The sequence below is a fragment of the Eleutherodactylus coqui genome, chromosome 3 (genome assembly GCF_035609145.1).
Source record: "Eleutherodactylus coqui strain aEleCoq1 chromosome 3, aEleCoq1.hap1, whole genome shotgun sequence".
NCBI classification, from domain to species: Eukaryota; Metazoa; Chordata; class Amphibia; order Anura; family Eleutherodactylidae; genus Eleutherodactylus; species Eleutherodactylus coqui.
This window is the reverse complement of record NC_089839.1, coordinates 309,875,676-309,896,138: the sequence shown is the minus strand read 5'-3', so window position 1 is coordinate 309,896,138 and position 20,463 is coordinate 309,875,676. Positions and strand designations below refer to the sequence as shown.

At 51.3% G+C, this 20,463-nt stretch overlaps 1 protein-coding gene across 2 annotated transcripts in view; it reads right to left on the bottom strand.

The window, feature by feature from the left end:
• Positions 1-20,463, bottom strand: part of USP24 (ubiquitin specific peptidase 24) — a 112,965-nt gene that overhangs the window by 65,094 nt on the left and 27,408 nt on the right. For both annotated transcript variants that reach the window (XM_066597884.1, XM_066597885.1), the window contains exons 2-10: positions 16,874-17,039; positions 14,138-14,205; positions 13,678-13,821; positions 13,466-13,591; positions 10,791-10,826; positions 10,346-10,411; positions 9,014-9,079; positions 4,972-5,046; positions 348-506 (exon numbers count right to left, since the gene is read on the bottom strand). In XM_066597884.1, the coding sequence (XP_066453981.1) occupies positions 348-506; positions 4,972-5,046; positions 9,014-9,079; positions 10,346-10,411; positions 10,791-10,826; positions 13,466-13,591; positions 13,678-13,821; positions 14,138-14,205; positions 16,874-17,039 (906 nt within the window). The remainder of the gene's footprint in view (positions 1-347; positions 507-4,971; positions 5,047-9,013; positions 9,080-10,345; positions 10,412-10,790; positions 10,827-13,465; positions 13,592-13,677; positions 13,822-14,137; positions 14,206-16,873; positions 17,040-20,463) is intronic.

Below are 20,463 nucleotides of genomic sequence, written 5' to 3'. Positions count from 1 at the left end.
ATAGCAGTGCATGGAGCGGTGGTCAGGCATGTGCATCACTGTGCCCTTTACAGGGGGCATTTAGGACGTGCCAGTCTCAGGACCCTGGGGGGCAGGAGCTTGATGCGCCTGGTATTCTCCCTCCGTTCCATAGCAGTGCATGGAGCGGTGGCCAAGCATGTGCACCGCTGTGCCCTTTACAGGGGGCATTAAGGATGTGCCAGTCTCAGGACCCTGGGGGTCCCAGCGATCTTGTGGATAGGGGATTATTTTATATAGGAAAACCTCTGTAAGCAATGTATTACCATAATCTTATCAGTGGGGTCTGTGGGGGTGGTGGTGGGGGGAGGGTTGAAGGGGTCACTTACTTCTTTCAGAGAATTCATTTTTGCGCTGAAGTGCGGAGATTTGAGCATTCGGAGCAGGATGTCCAGCCGGAGGTCGTCCACCACGTTCACCAGGTCTGGCTGGAAGCGCATGCAGAGCAGTTTAATGGCGGAGAGGAGCTCGGGGATGCTGACCAGCCTCTGTGGGGGGAGAAGAGACAAGAGTTATGGCCGATGACTGACCCCTAACAAACGCTGCCTGTAAATACAGGACCTACATCCACCCTGTGAATGTATAATAAGGCCACTATTGTACCGCGCAAAGCTCTTATCACTCAGCTTTCCCAGAGCCCAGAACTGAAAACCCAAGCAGTTAACACTTTCCCGACTTTCGCTGTACAAGTACGATGGATGTTAGGCGTCACTATATGAAGCGGAGCCTGCTCTATATACTGCTGCAATGGTAGGGATCAAAGAACGCCAATCCCCATTGTTAACCTTTTGAAAGCTGTGAGTTCTGAAAGCAGCATTTAAAAGACCTGACAGAGGGAGGGGCTCGCTTTGTCATCCGAATGGCCACTCGTTTGTCACGGGAACCTAGGGTCTCATTAAGGTCCCCCCAGAGTGGCCATGGAGGTCTCCCCATTATGCCTGCAGCATGGCTTGAACTAAGATGTATACTGCAATACTGAAGTACTGCAGTACACTGTACATACAATCAGATGATCGCCAGTTCAAACCCTCTTTGTGGGAGGAGTAATACAGGGCCCAGCGAAGTGTTTACCACCCGCTCCACGGCCTCCTGAGCGCGGCCTCTAGAAGATGATGTTCATTGTTCAAGTGAAGTCAGGAGCGATGCGCCACCTACTGCAATGCTGCGGAGTGCTGAGGAAGAAGGGGAATGACCCCCATCAGGTTGTACAAGGTAGGCGCCCAGCGGAGGGGGTAGGGCCTGCTTAACCCTTCACCGGCCAAGCTAGACCGAGGAGGCAGCGGTGGACCGGCCACCAGAAGGAAGGAGGGGAAGACGCTACACCTAACCAGTGCTGCCCACCTGAGAGCAGTGGCCAATCAGATCAGCATGTAGTGTCAGACTACCGATACATACTAATACAGTGTGTGCATCAGGTAGTCAGAGGGGCGCTGCAGCCATCTTTGATCATCCAGAAACAGAGGGTCGCTTTAAGTAAAAACATGGGAATGAAGGACGCAGACTACAGTAACCGGAATGGCCGTCCTGGCCTCACTTCCTCTGGGCTTACAGGAATTTGCTTATTCCCTTTTTCTTATGTTGCGTGTATAAAACCACATCAGCTGCGATACGAGAACAAGCGCCGCAGTCACATCCCCCGTAGGCGGTGCAGACCTCTGCAGTGAAGGTGACCTGCAATGACCGGATCGCCAAACGCTTCTGGTAAAGATAATTATACTGAAAAGTATAGCAGTTTTTCAATAAAAGGCAGATGACACTTAAAGGGAACCCGTCACGTCCCCACGGCGCTATAGACTAAGCTATGGTGCTGTTGGGGGACGCGACAGGGAGCAGGGTGATTTATTTCTTGTACTCGTCCATTCCCGTGATCCAGCGCCGTCACTCTCTGGATTCAGCCCGCGATCCAAAAATTTGACTCTTTCCAGCATCCCATGTGCATGCTCTCCTATAAAGTCTGTGGGAGAGTGCATGCGCGGGATTTTCATGTCATGCTCCTACTTCAGCGGGTGACACCGGTGGATCGCGGGAGCGGGCGAGTATAAAAATATATATATCACCCGGCTCCCTGTAACAGTTTATGGTGCTGTGGGGATGTGACAAGCTGCATTTAAGCTCCATATGCATAATATTGAAAAATCCCTACACTTCTCAGTTACTGGTGCTGTGGAGACGGGACTGGTTCCCTTTATAGGGATATTCCCATCTCAGACTCTTATGGCATCTCTACAAGATATGGCATACAGGTCTGATAAGTGGGGGTCCTAGAAGTACAATCTATCGTGAGTTAGGGTCCCATAGGAATATCAGGGCTTCTGTAACTCCCATAGAAGTCAACGTTAAGTATGCAAACACCATATCTCTGCCTAGTCCGGCCGTTTACATCATCCCAGCTCTGATCTGAACAATACTGAACGAGAGCGAACAGCCAGCGGGGACGTCACTCGCTCCTGCAAATGAGAATCAGCTCGTCTAAAAGGACCCTTAGTCACTGATGATAAAACTCCTGTGACCTTTCTAGTTGACCGTATCCTCACATTTAGATCTCTGCTTACTGCCAAAATATAGAAAAACGGATTGAGCAGTATGACGGCTCCTAGACCTACAATCTGGTGCACATCTGCCCCCCGTTGCATCCTGTTTTAGACCCATTATAGAAGCAAATGCATAAAAAAAAAAAATATTACACTGCACCTTCCTTGACAAGGGGGCGGAGCTTTATGGGAATGGGGAGGGGCATAAATGTACCATGCAGCAAGCATCGCCATGAACTATGTAAACGAATATGTGATGTAAAGTTAGACAAAAGTGTTGAAAGATGCGCCAAATTTAGCGTCCAGCGTGAGCAGCGAGAAATGTGATGCATTTCAGACGGCCTGTTCTAAGATTACACCGCCGATTAGTCGGGATTAGTAAATCCGAGGCTGGCCTAGGTCTGCTAATACAGCTGAGGGTTTGATGCAAAGTATCAGTGTTGGTAATGTGTGAGCAAAACATGGCGGCAGCAAAAAAACCCCAAACGTTTGCCTGCTCTGATCTGCATGCTGATGACTGGTACCTACTGTGATCCACTGTAACAAACCATCAGCTGTGTGAGCAGCTTCAGCTCAAGAGGCGTATTCAGGCACTGAATGTAAATTAGGCCAGGGTTACACAAGCATTTATGCACCAGTAATACGGCCAGGTGCCCCCGTCTGACCGCGGGTATATATGTATCACGTTCCCATGTAGACCCACGGCTGGACCGGGACACTCATCCATGTCATGGGCACAAACACAGCCATAAAAAGCTTGTGTAAAGCCGGCCTAGGAATGTTTTAGCGTGCACTGACAGCAAGCAGAGATCTTGAAAACAGTGGGGAACTGAAGCACAAAGTACATTAGAAAGTTGTAGAAATCATCACTGTACAATCATTACACTTCACTGACACAAGACTGTGGATAAGAACTGAATGAAAACTAGTCCTAGTGACACGTGTATAACCCACGTCTAGCTCTCACATCTAGCTCTCTCTCTCTCTCTCACATCTAGCTCTCTCTCTCTCACACATCTAGCTCTCTCTCTCTCACACATCTAGCTCTCTCTCTCTCACACATCTAGCTCTCTCTCTCTCACACATCTAGCTCTCTCTCTCACACATCTAGCTCTCTCTCTCTCACACATCTAGCTCTCTCTCTCTCACACATCTAGCTCTCTCTCTCTCACACATCTAGCTCTCTCTCTCTCTCTCTCACACATCTAGCTCTCTCTCTCTCACACATCTAGCTCTCTCTCTCTCTCTCACACATCTAGCTCTCTCTCTCTCTCACACATCTAGCTCTCTCTCTCTCTCTCACATCTAGCTCTCTCTCTCTCTCTCTCTCACATCTAGCTCTCTCTCTCTCACATCTAGCTCTCTCTCTCTCTCACATCTAGCTCTCTCTCTCTCTCACATCTAGCTCTCTCTCTCTCTCACATCTAGCTCTCTCTCACATCTAGCTCTCTCTCACATCTAGCTCTCTCTCACATCTAGCTCTCTCTCACATCTAGCTCTCTCTCACATCTAGCTCTCTCTCTCTCACATCTAGCTCTCTCTCTCTCACATCTAGCTCTCTCTCTCTCTCACATCTAGCTCTCTCTCTCTCTCACATCTAGCTCTCTCTCTCTCTCACATCTAGCTCTCTCTCTCTCTCACATCTAGCTCTCTCTCTCTCTCACATCTAGCTCTCTCTCTCTCTCACATCTAGCTCTCTCTCTCTCTCACATCTAGCTCTCTCTCTCTCTCACATCTAGCTCTCTCTCTCTCACATCTAGCTCTCTCTCTCTCACATCTAGCTCTCTCTCTCTCACATCTAGCTCTCTCTCTCTCACATCTAGCTCTCTCTCTCTCTCACATCTAGCTCTCTCTCTCTCTCACATCTAGCTCTCTCTCTCTCTCACATCTAGCTCTCTCTCTCTCTCTCTCACATCTAGCTCTCTCTCTCTCTCTCTCACATCTAGCTCTCTCTCTCTCTCTCACATCTAGCTCTCTCTCTCTCTCTCTCTCTCACATCTAGCTCTCTCTCTCTCACATCTAGCTCTCTCTCTCTCTCACATCTAGCTCTCTCTCTCTCTCACATCTAGCTCTCTCTCTCTCTCTCACATCTAGCTCTCTCTCTCTCACATCTAGCTCTCTCTCTCTCACATCTAGCTCTCTCTCTCTCACATCTAGCTCTCTCTCTCTCACATCTAGCTCTCTCTCTCACATCTAGCTCTCTCTCTCTCTCACATCTAGCTCTCTCTCTCTCTCACATCTAGCTCTCTCTCTCTCACATCTAGCTCTCTCTCTCTCACATCTAGCTCTCTCTCTCTCACATCTAGCTCTCTCTCTCTCACATCTAGCTCTCTCTCTCTCACATCTAGCTCTCTCTCTCTCACATCTAGCTCTCTCTCTCACATCTCTCATCTCTCTCATCTATCTATGTGTATCCCCTCACCTTGTCCTTGAGATCCTTCTCTTCCACGTTCTGCACGTACTTGATCATCTTGTGTATCACTCGATCCAGCATTGGCTGACGGGAACAAACAATGTGCATTCAAATATCATCCAACACGTAAGTATCGTTAAATCGCTCAGTTTTGTGGGAGAGACAAGAAAGTCCACAAAAAAATTAAAAAAAATAAAGAGAAGATTCTGCAATACAAGCCTGAGGGCTCAGTCACACGCATACTATGCATTACCCAGAGCCCATGGATGTCGGTGGATTCAGTCACATTTACACATTAACACAATTTTCATTTGAGTGGAAAAAAAAATAAAATCTGTATTTCAGACCTAAACAGCCCACAGCAGTTAATGGGAACACACAGAAACGCCTGAAACGTGCGTCCCCACACAATCGTCCTCACACAATCGTCCTCACACAATCGTCCCCACACAATCGTCCCCACACAATCGTCCCCACACAATCGTCCCCACACAATCGTCCCCACACAATCGTCCCCACACAATCGTCCCCACACAATCGTCCCCACACAATCGTCCCCACACAATCGTCCCCACACAATCGTCCCCACACAATCGTCCCCACACAATCGTCCCCACACAATCGTCCCCACACAATCGTCCCCACACAATCGTCCCCACACAATCGTCCCCACACAATCGTCCCCACACAATCGTCCTCACACAATCGTCCTCACACAATCGTCCTCACACAATCGTCCCCACACAATCGTCCCCACACAATCGTCCCCACACAATCGTCCCCACACAATCGTCCCCACACAATCGTCCCCACACAATCGTCCCCACACAATCGTCCCCACACAATCGTCCCCACACAATCGTCCCCACACAATCGTCCTCACACAATCGTCCTCACACAATCGTCCTCACACAATCGTCCTCACACAATCGTCCTCACACAATCGTCCTCACACAATCGTCCTCACACAATCACCGGGCGCTTCTTTGTCTTTTGCGTGCAGAAATGTGCAGCGTTTATTGTGCAAAAATATAAAAAGGCATCGCAGGACGGGCCAAAATACTGAGGGAATAAGTAACATGCTGCGTATTCATGGATTGAGGCACGCCTACACCCCTGTGACCGTCCCTACACACTTCCATCACTGTCACACACCCTAGGGTCACATGAGGAGACCTGCTGCCAACAATGATCTCTGGCAGAGCAAACGGTGCAATCACCTGACCAACAAGGGTTCGCATCACAACGATCAAATGAACCAATCTTCACTTGGATTCGTTCGCCAAAATGTAAAATTTCTTTCTCATCTCGTTCACTGGGGGAAGGGGGGGGGGGGGAATACAGCTGAAGACCCTGGATACAGCTACTGCCACTAGGAGGCGCACACGAATCAAAACAAAAGTATTAACCCTTTCTAATCCAATGTCGGGTTTGCCCGGACATCATAATTTCCCTCCCCAGCTCCGATGTCAGGACAGGTCCGACACTGCAGTGCAGGAGTGCATCTGCACCCGATCATCAGACACATCGGGTGCAGATACACTTCTGCACTGGTCCTCATCGAGGACTCCCTAGGAGAAGGCAGAAAGGAAATCCCTTTCTGCCTTCTTCTCGGGGGTCCTCGATGAGGACCAGTGCAGAAGTGTATCTGCACTCCTTTACACATTACATAGCGCTCAATTAGCGCTATATAATGCAGGAGATTCCGGCCGGCGATCATGTGACCACCGGTGTCACTTGACCCCCAGCGGTCGCATGAATGCCGAGCCGGGAGCCTGCACCATGGGGGGACCTGCTTACCTGTCCGGCGTCTTCCGCATTCTCCCTTCTGTCTCCCGGCTCTGCGATCATGTGACCGCTGGGTACCACCTGACCGGACAGGTGAGCAGGCCCTCCCCCCACGGTACAGTGAGCACCTGTACCCTCCTGAACTCTGTCATTTCAGGAGGGTGCAGGGAAATGTATTTTTTCTCATCCATTCTCCACAGCTCCGATTTATTTGGAGCTGGGGAGAATGGATGAGAAAAAATAAATGGATTGGAAAGGGTTACCTCCTCCATGCAGCTGTGCTTGCCGGATTGGTAAAGCGTTTGTTGGGAAGGTTCCTTTCCTGGGCTAAAACATCTTCCAACTCCTTATGGGAAGGGAAGACTTTTGGGCGCCTGAAAAAAAAAGGGCTCCGCGGACGAAGTTGGCAGCTAATCCTTAACCTAAAGGGTCTCTTTCACCGTCACTATCAGACTATCGACCAGGGAGCAGGGCTGAGCCCCGTTCCCAGTCCGGGTCAGAATCTGAATGAGACTCAAAAAGTTCACCCTTAGAGCGACTTTCATGTCCAGAAGACAGCGCTGAATGCGCCGATCCCCCGGAGGAACTGATAGGAATGCCGATGCACAGGAGCTGGAAGAGTGCCTTGAGCGAGTAGGCCTAGCCCGTTTCCAGGACCTACCACTGGGAGGCTCGTGCATAACGAAATCATCATCGTCAGACACGCTTGGTGGCGGTTGACAGAAAGAGCGGTCCAGGTTGACCATGATGGTGGTGGACACTTTATTAAGGCCTGATACCGCCCAAGAAAGGGAGTGTGCCCATTCCGATTTGGCAGATGACGGGGGTTGGATGGGCGGGGCGCTTTGCAGGTAGTTCACCAGCTGCCCAACTCTATGGAAGACCATTGGGGTAGAAGGCTTAGACTTTCCGCATGGAAATTTGGTACTATAGCAAGCGCACACAAAACGGACGGCTCTGGATGGGCCCTGCCTGGAGCCCTCAGCCCTGGAGACAGGGTGCCAAAGGACTGAGGGCGGGTTCCATGAAGAGAGGAGGGCGGCAGGCAATCATAGGAAAGAGTTCTGGAGCCAAGAAGGGTATTAGAAGAAAAGGACCTGAGAGACACAAAGCCCTACCCCTGGCCACTGCAAACCCTGATTGGATGGAGAGGACTGGAATCCCTCCCCTGACTATGCCCACCCTACCCGGAAGTGCCCCATACTAGGTCGAAACCAGGGCCAGAAGTGCCATGACCATCCACGGCTGTCCTACTGACTATACTCGTGGGGGTATTTCATATGCGGATGATGCACAAGGTACATAGCAAACGCCGTGCTGTAAAGGAAAGGGGGCCGCAGGGAGTCAGCCCTGTGGCCCTGATATTAACCCCCTTTAGCCGCCTGTCCGCGGTGCAAAACTGCATTGAGAGCACACCAGCAGAGAGACCGGCCAGTGGAGGAAGCCCTGAGAGCAGACCCCGGGCGAAGCTAATGCCTTGAGGCCCCTCGTGGGGGAATTAGTAGTGGCCCCACAAAGACAAAGGGGGGGGGCACAGGAAGAAGAGGATGAAAGTGTCCACTGGCACACCTTAAGTGGTATGCTGACCTGTCCAGTTGTAGGACTAGGGTGCTAAGCTAGAGGAAGGGGCTTGTTGGCTGAATGGTGGTGATGCTGGTATAAGGAGAAAGGGAAAAGTTGGGAAAAAGTAAAAATGCTTACCCCACCGGAGAGAATACTTACGTTTCTGAGTACCCGCCCCAGTGCTCACCTGCCTCTAAGGGGAATGGAGAGCTCCAAAGTGGGGGCCACTTGGAATGACAGGTCAGGGTCAAACTACTGTTTACTGTGCCTCCTTTTCTGCGTCCCAAGCCAGCAACAGAGTGGTTAATGTCAATCTGTTTGCCCTCCTCAGTGGGGCAACAGGGAGAGTCTAATGCCAGCCCTGTATTCCCAGAGTTAGGAAGAAATAACTGAGGACTGCTGGAAGGCGAGGTCTACCTCCTACAGACACTTAGCCAGAAATGGAGGGGTACAGCTGCTAGGAGGAGCTAACACACTTTTTTGCTTAGTGTTCGCCTCCTAGTGGCAGTAGCTATACCTGCGGGCTTCAACGGTATCCCCCCAATGCAACAGATGAGAAAGGGCACATTTCTCCCAATGCCAGAAGCCCCATGGCCGAGCAGGCGGGCCTGGCCTAAAGGTTTCCCCGGCACAAGCAGTAATCATCATCATCATCAGCAGTTACACTGATCATATAATAAGCAGGCACTAATCCACTTACCTGCACAGTAGAGGAATTGAGGTATTCTGCACACACCCCAAGAGGTTGAACCAACGCCGACACTTCCTGTTGGGAAAACAGAAATCATGTTCTGTGAAAGAGGAAACATTTTCTATACATTTTTCTGCAGCAGTGAGGAGTCAACTCGGCTGCGGCCGCTGGTAGTCACTTTATATTGCGGCTGGCATAGTAATGCTACACATAAACCCGGGGGTGCAGACGGCATCGTGTCCCTCAGCTGCATCCAGGAAGAAGCAAGACAAAGCACAACAGCTGCCAGAAGGTCAGTAATATTCCTGCAACCAAACAGATCATCACACGTCCTCCGCTTCCTGCTGCCCCCCCCCACCACCTACGTGTCCGCTTCCTGCTGACCACCTACGTGTCCGCTTCCTGCTGACCACCACCACCTGCGAGCCCGCTTCCTGCTGCCTGCCCCCCCCCACCTGCGCGGCCACTTCCTGCTGCCCCTCCCCCTGCGCAGCCGCTTCCTGCTGACCACCACCACCACCACCTACGTGCTCGCTTCCTGCTGACCACCACAACTGCGCGGACCGCTCCCTGCCCCCCTCCCCTCACCTGCGTGGCCGCTTCCTGCTACCCCACCTGCGCGTTCGCTTCCTTCTGACCACCACCTGTGCGGCCGCTTTCTACTGACACCCCCCCCCCCCTTCCTGCTGACCACCATCTGCGCGGCCGCTTCCTGTTGACCCCCCCCCCCCCGCTTGTCTGCTTCCTTCTGACCACCCCCAGTGCGGCCGCTTCCCGCTGACCACCACCCCCACCTGCGCATCCGCTTCCCGCTGACCACCACCATCTGCACGGCCGCTGCCAGGGTGTGGTTGTTCACACAGCGTGAGAGCAGGCAGAGAGTTTATAAATGGGGAATTAAAGGGCCATTCCGGGAAACTTATCTTAGAATGTAGTTAACATAGAGTTCATATTAGGGCAGATAATATAGTTATTGGACCCCTTCACTGATGAGCCGGTCCGCTCCCCCGGCACCCTGCGTTACATTTGCTGTGAACTTTTCTGCATCTTGTGTGGACAATAAGCAACGTCCTCCATTCATTCCTGTGTGAGCTGCAAAGTCAGTCTGATAGGAAAGAATAGATATGGTGGCTTGCGGTCTGCTGGAGGATCTTGCGGCTCACGGGGGACTGAAGCTTCTCATCAATGGAGGCATTGGCAAACATGTTACCTGCCCCAATATTCTCTGTATACCAAATGCGCAGTGGGAAAATAAAAATAAAGTTTCCCAAGAGCTCCTTCAGGTATTCGTATCAAGAGTAGATTAGGACTGAATCAAGAACAGGTACAGAATATATTTACCGCAAGCTCTATGTCCTCGGAGTTCAGCTTGGCCTGAATGGCTGTGAGGCCACCAAGTTCTCCAAACTGTAGAAAGAAGAGAAACTCTATGAAATCAATCGGGACTCCAAACCGGACACTTCCCACTCAGTAAAGGGACCGCTCTATCGCGCACATTTCCAGCTAGCACCCTCAAAACAAACCTGGGTCCTGCCTATTAACCTGGTGTGCCTTGCTATGAGGCTGATGGGGTCCCTGCGTTACAGACGTTCACAGATGGGGTTTCCAGTTGTATAACTAGAGATGGCAGCAGCGCTCTTAAACTAATGAGATGTCCAAAGTGACATGTCCATCAGTGGGGGTCCGGGTGCCGTGAACTGAAGGGCTGCCCCCCGCCAGCTGTCTCTGCAGATCTCTATAGGACTCTCTATGCGCCAGTATTAGATACCCGCCCTCCACCACTTACCCTGTTCACGAGGTCCACCAGCCAGCCGTGCGGTTCCTGTTAAAGACACAAAGGAGAAGTAATGAGAAATCCCACTAAATTACAGGAGGCGATAATAAAGGGTTTTATCACATTGTTAGCAGTTGGGCCTGGGGTAAAATAATACGATTTTTGTACTTAACATAAAATCTCTCTCTTTCTCGTCTCTTAGGGGATTTAGCTGAGGACCACGAGTATAGCTTCTGCCACTAGGAGGCGGATAATAAGGAAAGAAAGTGCTAGCTCCTCGCACCGGCTATACCCCTCCCCCCAGGCACCAAGCTAGCCAGTAGAGATGCAACTACCATGTTTCCCCGAAAATAAGACAATGTCATATTAATTTTTGACCCAAAAGAGGCACAGTGTCTTATTTTCGAGGGGGAGGGGGCTTATGCCCACCTGGTTTGCGGAATCCCGATGGTCCCCGGCGGTGCTGCGGCAAACTGCAGAGTCCTCCCTGTCTGCCATCTCAGCTTTGCTGGTGACGGGTGATTGGCTGATCAAGCGCCGGCTGTGATTGGCTGCTGGCGCTCGATCAGCCAGTAACAGCACTCGCTTTGCTAGAGGGCGGGGTATTCAAAGCCCCATAAACAGCAGAGCTGAGATGGCAGACGAGGAGGACTCTGCAGTTTGCCGCAGCGCCGCCGGAGACCATCAGGACGCTGTGGACCAGGTGAGTATGGATTTTCTTTTTTTGGGGGGGGAGATGGGGAGCATGTTAGCTAGGCCTTATTTTTGGGGGAGGCCTTATAATTTAAGCCTCCCTGAAAACCCAGTAGATCTTACTATTAGGGTAGGGCCTACTTTCAGGGAAACACGGTAGTAGGAGCAGCAAACTGGATAGAAACAGGTTTGACAACACTGAAACAGAAAAACGTAAATCTTAACAGTGTAACCGAGCTCAGCTCCCAGTGCAACTCCAGGGAGGACGCTCCGACAAGGGGGAGACCAAGCCCAGCAGCTAGAAAATTTTTAGGTACTGATAAAACCACTTTTAACCCCAAAAAATGTACACATAAAAAGCAACACATATAAGGCATTATTGGAATTCCAACAAGCCGTACTGCAAGACTAACCTGTTACTTATTCCAAAAGGTGAACACCGGGGGAAAACATATTTACAAAAACAAAGTGATAATCAGCCCCCCCCCCCCCCCAAAAGACAGCAATAATAGGTGATCAGTAAGTCTTTAACCCCCCAGACTGGAACCAATAAAAAAAATACAAGTCGTCCTGCAAAAACCTAACCTCAAACAGTTTTGTTAACAGAAAGGTAAAGTTTTGGCTCTGGGAGTGACCGGTTTTAACAATTATGCAGACCCCCCGGCAGTGGTTGGCTATCTCCAGCGGTCCTATAGAAGTGAATGTGCGCATGTGTGGAGACTGTATGACAGCTAAGGCCCGTCATGAGACCCCACCTTTGAGGGATTAAAGGGGTTGTCTGCCCATTTTTTCACTGATGCCCCCTTTTTGCCTGCTGCTCGGGATCCCCGTCCATCCGCTAATCATTCAGCCGGCTTTCCAGTGTAACGGGCTGGAAGTTGTTGTAATTGTACAGGGGAGGAAGTGCCGGCTTCACTTCCATTTAAGCCAATGGGGGAGCTGCGCTGCTCAGGCTGTTTCTGCTTCTTGGCTGGTCAGGACACCAAATCCAGCCCGGAAAAATGGGCAGACAACTGCTTTTAACCCCTTGAGTGGCGGGTTTCCCACCACCCTGTCGTGCCCACCAGGGCAGGTTTTTTAAAATGGTCTAATCATTGAATTTCAACTAATTTTGCAGTTGCGTCTCAAGAGCCATAACTTTTTCATTTTTCCATTGACATGGCCGTATAAGGGCTTGTTTTTTGCGGGACAAGTTGTGATTTTTTTAAACAGGGGGGAGGAAAAAAGAAATGGGGAAAAAAGAAAAAAAGGGGCCATGTCATTAAGGGGTTAAATAATGTATTAACTTCCTTCTCTGGGTCATTACGACGCATGGATACCACATGTGTGATTGTATTTTTATTTTTTACAAAGTAAAGGGAGACAAGTGTTTTTATTATTTTTTTTATAATTTTTAAACTTTTTTTTTTTTTAATTTTTATTTATTTATTTTTTGTCCCTTTAGGGGACTTCCACAGGGACCCATCAGGACCCCCTGATCACATTCCGGGGGTCCGATGGTGACAGCCCTTTACATGCTGCAGTCACATAGACTGCAGCATGTAAAGGGTTAACACAGCAGAGATCAGAGGTTTTCTCTGATCTCTGCTGTAAGAGCAGGTACCTAGCTGTCCTCTCACAGCCAAGCACCAAGCTCTCCCTGCCACAGAGACAGAAGCAAGCCGATGGTCTCTATGGCAACCTGTAAACAAAGCAGGAGATTGCCGGCATATCGGCAATATCTTCTGCTGGTTTTTCAAAGCCCTTGCTTTGTTCTCTGTGGGTCTGTGCAGGCAGAGCACACTGTCACAGCTTGTGGCATTGTGCTCTGCAGCTCCCATAGTGATACATAGCCCGGAAATCTTCCGGGCTATGTCGCTATGAGCAGTGGAGCTCGTCCCGGAAAATTTCCGGGCGTGCCACTCAAGGGGTTAAAGAATACTCCAGAGAATACCATCCGCTTATGCATCAAGCACCGTATATACTTTTGTATTGTATACTATAAGTATCCGCACCTTCTGTAGGGCGCTGGCTGGTGAAATGGCGTACGTGTTTCCTTCCCCTCCAAAGACGTCAGCCCAGTTTTTCTGGCACATCTTCATCCGGTTCTTGAAGTGATATTCATTGTCGGGGTTAAAGGCCTGGAAAATAAGGAGGGACAGATATCAGAGCTACCCATATAATACATAATATTCCGCGGTGTCTGGAGGAAATCTAGACCCGTTACCATGGTGAGGACGCCCAGGAGCCCGGTGGGTATAGGTTCCTGCTTGATTCGTTCTGCCACCAGATCCACCAGCAGCATCAACATGTTGTAGATTCCCTCGTGGATCTCGGTGCCCCATTTGTGGACGGCGCTGGACGTCAGCAGCTGCAAGAAACCGCAGAAGCAAGTCAGTGCGAGAGCCGCAGCCTGCAGATTGCCAAAGCATATGTGTACAATTCTTTTTCCTTAAAGTGACAGTTCAGGAACACCCCCAGTCCACATGTAATCGGGCATGTGAACCCCAGGAGGTGGGTGATGGGGAGGGGGGGGGGGGGTCCTGGACTTGCTCCACCCTCTATTAACAGTCATTGCAAGGACAGACCCCATAAATGTGATGCTAGACCACGCAAAAAGCTGCAGCTAAAAGTACGCAAGAAGCGACACTTTCTAAGGAACTAACAGATTCGAGCATCTACTTCACCTTCTTAAAAGCCTCCGGCATGCATCGCTCCATGAACCGCTTACAGTTTTCATCAGAATCTGACAGACCTGCGAGAGAAGAGCAACAGAGAACGTGTAATACCAGAACAGAACTAGAGCGTTATAAGAGGAGCGGCTGATCGGTCGGGCTCACACGGGCAGACCGGACTCTGCATGGGGAGGCCCGCAGCGAATTCCAGCTGTGAGCCCATCGGTGACCCTGCGTACCCGTTTCTATATTGCGCAGTACAGTTTTTTTTTCTTCAGCATTTGCATTTCCCACGCTGTTGCTTAGCGATGACGCGGGTACCACGCCCCTTATGATAATTGCATATAGGCTGCGGGTGGGACGGCCTCCATTGACTTTAATGGAGGCTGTCCACAGCAAAATAAAGCCTGCTGACATTTTTCCTCCACTTGCGGAATATACAGTTTGCATCCGCAAATGTGTGCAAAAAAGCAAATGTACAACTTTTCAATGCCCACTTTTACCGCGGATTCTCAGTGCAGACGCAACCACGAATTGCGCAAGTGGAATCGCCGGCGTGAGTCCAGCCATAGTCACACATAGAAGATTCTCAGCACCGAATACATGTGATTCAGCTGATCCTCCCCCCCCCAAAAAAAAACCCGCTGATCATCCCGGCACAATATTGTTGTCCAGTTTATGTTAAGCAGAGGATGCTGGGATTTGTAGTCCGCACAGCTCTGCAGGAGGGCAAGGATAATAAAGCTATATAGAGAGTAGTGACAGGGCGGCATCAGACGGTCAGCCAGCTATTTATAAGTCCCGGAGGAGCGCTGGACGGCTGCCACTGGGATCATTCCTGCTGACCGACATCCTCGCCATCATTATCACCGCAGTTTTAACGAAGGGCAGAACACCATCGCAAACATGACCACGAGCCAAAGTATGGGCTAAGGACGAGGTGCTAACAGTACCCAGATATATCACACCCAATAACATTACTCCTCGCTTAACCCCGTCCTGATATCTGTCGCACATATCAGGCAGATACCGGGTGTTAATCTATAGGGCAGTCTTGGGAGCCAAGCGCGCTCCATACGCGGCGGGTGTCTGACTGCGAGCCACAACGGCTGGGATTGGAAATAACTCTGATCCAGGCTGTGTAAAAGGGTTGTCCAGCTGTAAATTATTCATGGACCGTCCGCAGGACGAGTCATTAACAGTAGATCCACGGGGTCCGCCGCTCAGGACATCTGCCGATCATCTGTCCACTGGGCTGCAACACTCTTCAATGAGACAATTTCTGCAGGAAGCAGACGGCTCCGTTCCCGCTGCAGTGATCAGGCTCAGTATTGCAGGCCAAGTTCCCATTCACTTCAGTGCCTGCAATACTAAACCCGGCCAGTGCAGTGGAACAGAGCTGTCAGTGGCCGGATGAAGGCATCCTTCTGATGCGCAAATGTGTTGCCCATGTAATAAAGCCACTATACACCGACTTACACTGCTCGTGTCCCGCCTGTGTGTTCAGCGTGCCGGGATCTCTCAGACTTTGCATTCAGCTTGTCTATGGAGCTGGCTGCATTGTCGGGCACATTGGCAGGTCGGGCCGCTAACCCGGGTGAGAAGCGACCTTCCTCTGCCCCGTACTCCTCTATAACAACTTGCACAAGGAGACTTTTTTTTCTCTATAGATAATTTCCTGCAAAACCAGCCTAGCGCATGATGCAGTGGCCCCCGAACAGCTGATCAGTGGGGGTCCTGGGCGACGGACCACCTGCAGTCTAGTATTGATGACCAGTCCAGAGGATAGACCATAAATAGTTCACAACTGGAACAAGCCCTTTACCATTTACAGGTTTGCTGTCCATGCTGACAACGGCATTTATATGGCCTGACAGAACCGGGGGGCTCCCACGTCTCTCGAATGCCCCCCCTCCCGATGAGATTGTTAGATGCCCTTTGGCTGCCATGGCGGTCTTGGGGCCTTGTGAAGTCGGCAAAGGATGTCTTCCTATTAAAGGGACTTGTTACCTGCCTTTCGCACCATGTTATGGTCTGTTAGGGGAGGTGACAGGAAGCCGGGCGATGTCTACAAGCCTATGGCCGAGCACGGCAATCTGAGAAGGGTCACATTGTCGTGCGGCACTCGGTGGGTGTAAAAAGTCAATCAGCTGATCGGTCGGGGTCCCGAGCGGCAGATCCCAGCTGATCAACTAGTGGTGACCTATCCTGAGGATCCATCGTCAATAGTATTTCCCTGGAGAACCCCTTTATTGGCAGCCAAGCTCCGGCTCTGACCCTTTGATCGCTGTGGTTGAGCGTCGGCTGCACGATCAGAGGACTCCTTCATGGGGCTCCCAGAGACGCGGTCACAGACTGAACTTTATGTCCAGTGTAAAGTCCAACGGGGACCAGAGAGACGTATTCTCCCTTACGGCGCCATCCAGGTTCCATCCCCATGAGGTTTTCAGTGTAACGTGAAGCCAGCCGGACCCGCATTCGCTTGGAGTTACGTAAGCGGCTTTGCCCACCAGCTTCCAGCTCCCTCGTACGCAGCGGGGCTCCCATCGTACGCAGCGGGGCTCCCATCGTACGCAGCGGGGCTCCCATCGTACGCAGCGGGGCTCCCATCGTACGCAGCGGGGCTCCCATCGTACGCAGCGGGGCTTCCATCGTACGCAGCGGGGCTTCCATCGTAGCCAAGTTTGGAGGAGATGGAAACACCCGTTGGAGGCCTAAACAGATGCGGTCATTAAGGGGTTAACTTACTAAGTTTCGCCAGGTAGGTGGACGCTATCAAGCACTTTCCCAGGGACTCCTCTCTCTTGTAGGGGATGGACCAGTGGTCGGTCAGCACCCGGCTCTCCAGCTCATACAGGTTGGTGGTGGGGAACTCGATGCTTTCTCTGGAGCAGTTTCCGTTCTCGTCGTTCTTCTAGAAGGCGGCAAAAAATAGGAAAAAAAATAAAATTAAAAAAATGCGCACAAACTGATACTGACAGATGAATGAGGCATCTTGGGGCTCATTCACACGGCGGATGTGGGTGCGGTCCGTGAACACGCCGTACACTCCCTGCACATCGGGGGCGCCGTGCTTTTTTACACGCGTAGTCACTGCTTATTTCTGCATAAAATAAATGGCGCGATGTTGCATGTTTTTTTTGCACGTGTGAAATGTCAATAATGTGCGCCAACAAGACATACAGCACACAAATACAGAGAATACGTAACGCACTCACGGACGGAAACGGAATACGCCAATGTGAATGAGCCCTTAGGTCACCATCTGAAAAGTGGCGCCATTAGGGAACGATGCCGGAAGTTGGCATTGAGTCCCAACCTGCATTTACAGCTCTGACACATTGTAACAAGACCTGCAGCTGTGTCAGCTGTTCCTGATCGTAACGGGGTCTGTGTAGAGAGAAAACGTTTCCGTTCACTGACAGCAAGCAGAGACACTGAACATGATGCAAAACTGGAAATGAGTAGATTAAAGAGTTGCAGAGCTTTTAATGACTAGACGACAAGCCAGAAGTGCTGGCAGCGCGCCCGTCCCCGATCCCACAGACGCGGCTCGTGTGGCAATGTGCTGTCACATGAGCGGAAGGCATTCAGCGTCTTGGCAGGGGCACAGCTGGCACAGGGCTTATTCCAGGTTGGCAGCACAGAGAAGCTTTATCAGGCGGAGAGCGATAGAAAACCAGGTTCACAGACCGCTATGGCCATGCTCACATCTTCATCGGAGACTCGCCTGGACACCCTCGGCGCGGGCATGAAATCCCGGTGGCGATAGCGCAGCAAACCGCAATATGTCATCCGGGTAAACCTCTCACACTATAATGTTTCTGACATGAGGAAAGCTGGGTGAGCAACCAACCTTCTCAAAAGCCCAACTACCAAGTAGGTCAAGTAAGAAAGCTGCATATCTGCCGGTCAGGAATCTGGGAAAGCCAGGCTTGCCCTGGAAGAGTCAGTAGCATTCTAGAGATCTCTCACTTTGCATACAAAGCTCACCCAGCTTTCCTCCTGTTGGAAAAGTAATTCTGTTTAGTAATGCAGTAATACATGTGACCCAGCTTTTCTAGATTTCTGAATAGTCAATCTGCCTAGTTCTGGACACAAGGAAAGCTGGGTGAACTTCATGCAGACAGAAAGATGGCTAAAAGCCAAGGTCTTTTCCAGGAAGAGCCAAGTATGGCAGTAACATAGCTGCTATTCAGGACTTTGGGAAAGTAGGGTGCGGCACTTCCAAGCTTCTGTTCTGCTTAGATGATGGAGTTGAACAACAGAACACAATGGTGGATTTAGCCGAAGCCCCGGACGCTTGTCCTGGAGGGGGTAACGGCAATCAGGCTGTCAGTTTGCATTAAGAGCTCACTCAGCTTTCCGCGTGTCCTGAGAAGTAAATGCAGTTCTGCACTCCCAGTTACCATATTGCTTGCCTTTCAGGATTTAGGAAAGCCAGGTAATTCACCTGGGGGTTTAGTGGCAATCCTACTGCCGGTCACACAGGGAAAATCTGACAAGCCGTGTAGGAAGTAATGCCGTTATACACCGCAGCCATCGCCTTGGCTGGGGTATTACAGTGTATTATACTTCTAGTGACCCCAAGTGTAGAGGGAGGCAGCGCCCCCCCCCCCCCCCCCAACCACCTACGATACCGCCCAGCCCGCTGCACTGACAGCCGGCCAGACAATCAGCTGATCGCCGAGGGTCCAGGGTGGTGGACCCCCTACTGATGACCTCAGGATAGGCTAAAGTCCCAGAATGCCCCTTTAAGGACTAATACCCCATAGTTACTTGGAGGGTCTCTCCTGCACAGGGAGAACGGAAGCCAAAGCAGACACAAGCGCCTCCATTATGCATTGTGCGGCTCTCCTCCGGTGATCTGCGCCGCCGCTGGGGTCACTTGTCAGCGGATGATCCGGCGTCTCACACAGAGCCCATCGATTCATCCCCAGACACAATCATTAAGCGCGGCTCGCTGCCATCCGCACAGCTGGAGGAACAGAGCGGCAGTGTGAGGAATCGCCAAACCGCCGCAGCGCCGCAGACCAGACGTCCGCGCCGTGGTCACAAAGCCGGCATTCTGCCTGGTGAGGCAGGACGTCCGGTGACTTCACCCCAATGTAAATGTGACATTCACAAGCCACCACCGATGGTAGCGGAATCATCAAACCCTGTGCAGGAGTAGAATGCAAGAACTACAGTGTAGACCGACACACGATCAGAGCAGATGGGGAGGGATGACTATTTCACCTCCGATGTTTGGATCTCGGATTCCACATGTAAAAACCGCGGACGATCTTACAGCGATAGGTGGCGATGCGGAGGCGGTCGCAGGCGTAGATGAGAATGATGAACTAAAGCCTCCAGTCCGCTGCAGCGCATTAGGTCTCTGCATGACCCACAAGGGCTTATTCACACGGGCGCAAGTGCTGCCGACCTTAATGAGACTGTCACCCTCTTACTGACCCCCTCGCTGACCGCTCCATAAGATCGTGCCGGTCCCACTTATGTGTCTGCTGGGGGGATCTGTGCAGGAGTTGTGGAGAAACTTGCATTTCCCATTACCAGCACATTCATGAGCTGCTGCCACACCCACCCCGCCCTCCAGCCACACCCACTCTGCCCTCCAGCCACACCCACCCTGCCCTCCAGCCACACCCACCCTGCCCTCCAGCCACACCCACCCTGCCCTCCAGCCACACCCACCCTGCCCTCCAGCCACACCCACTCTGCCCTCCAGCCACACCCACTCCACCCTCCAGCCAGTGATTGGCAACTCTCATTATGCACATCAATCATTGGCTGGAGGGCGGGGTGGGTGTGGCTAGGCTCATGGATATCCAGGACTACTTCCTGTATTCCCTTATGAATGTGCTGCTAGTGATAAATGCAAGTTTCTCCACAACTCCTGCACAGATCCAGGCAGCCGACATACTGCAATCCGTGTGACCGGCGCCACCTTGTGCCGCCCTCAGAGATGGCAGCGGGTCACTAAGCGCGAAAGCCAAGTGGATCTGATTTTAAAGAATCTCATTCGCAGAGAACTGACATGCGGTGACGGTAAATCCACTGCATGCCAATTGTTTGCTGCAGCTTTCACAGCGCATTTTACACTTTGCAAGGCACTTTGTTGAGCACCGCAGCCACTTCACACCGGGAGCAGCGCCCCCATAGTATAGCGGCTGTGTCTGGTATTGCAGCTCAATGCTCTCTGGTCATGTGATGGAGGAACGCGATGTCACCTGAGAGGAAAACGAGGAGCTCATCTGACCGGCGGATGCCCACCAATCCTGAGGAGCGGTCATCAGTATCTTAGTCCTGGACAACCTCTTAAAGGGGTTGTCCAGTTA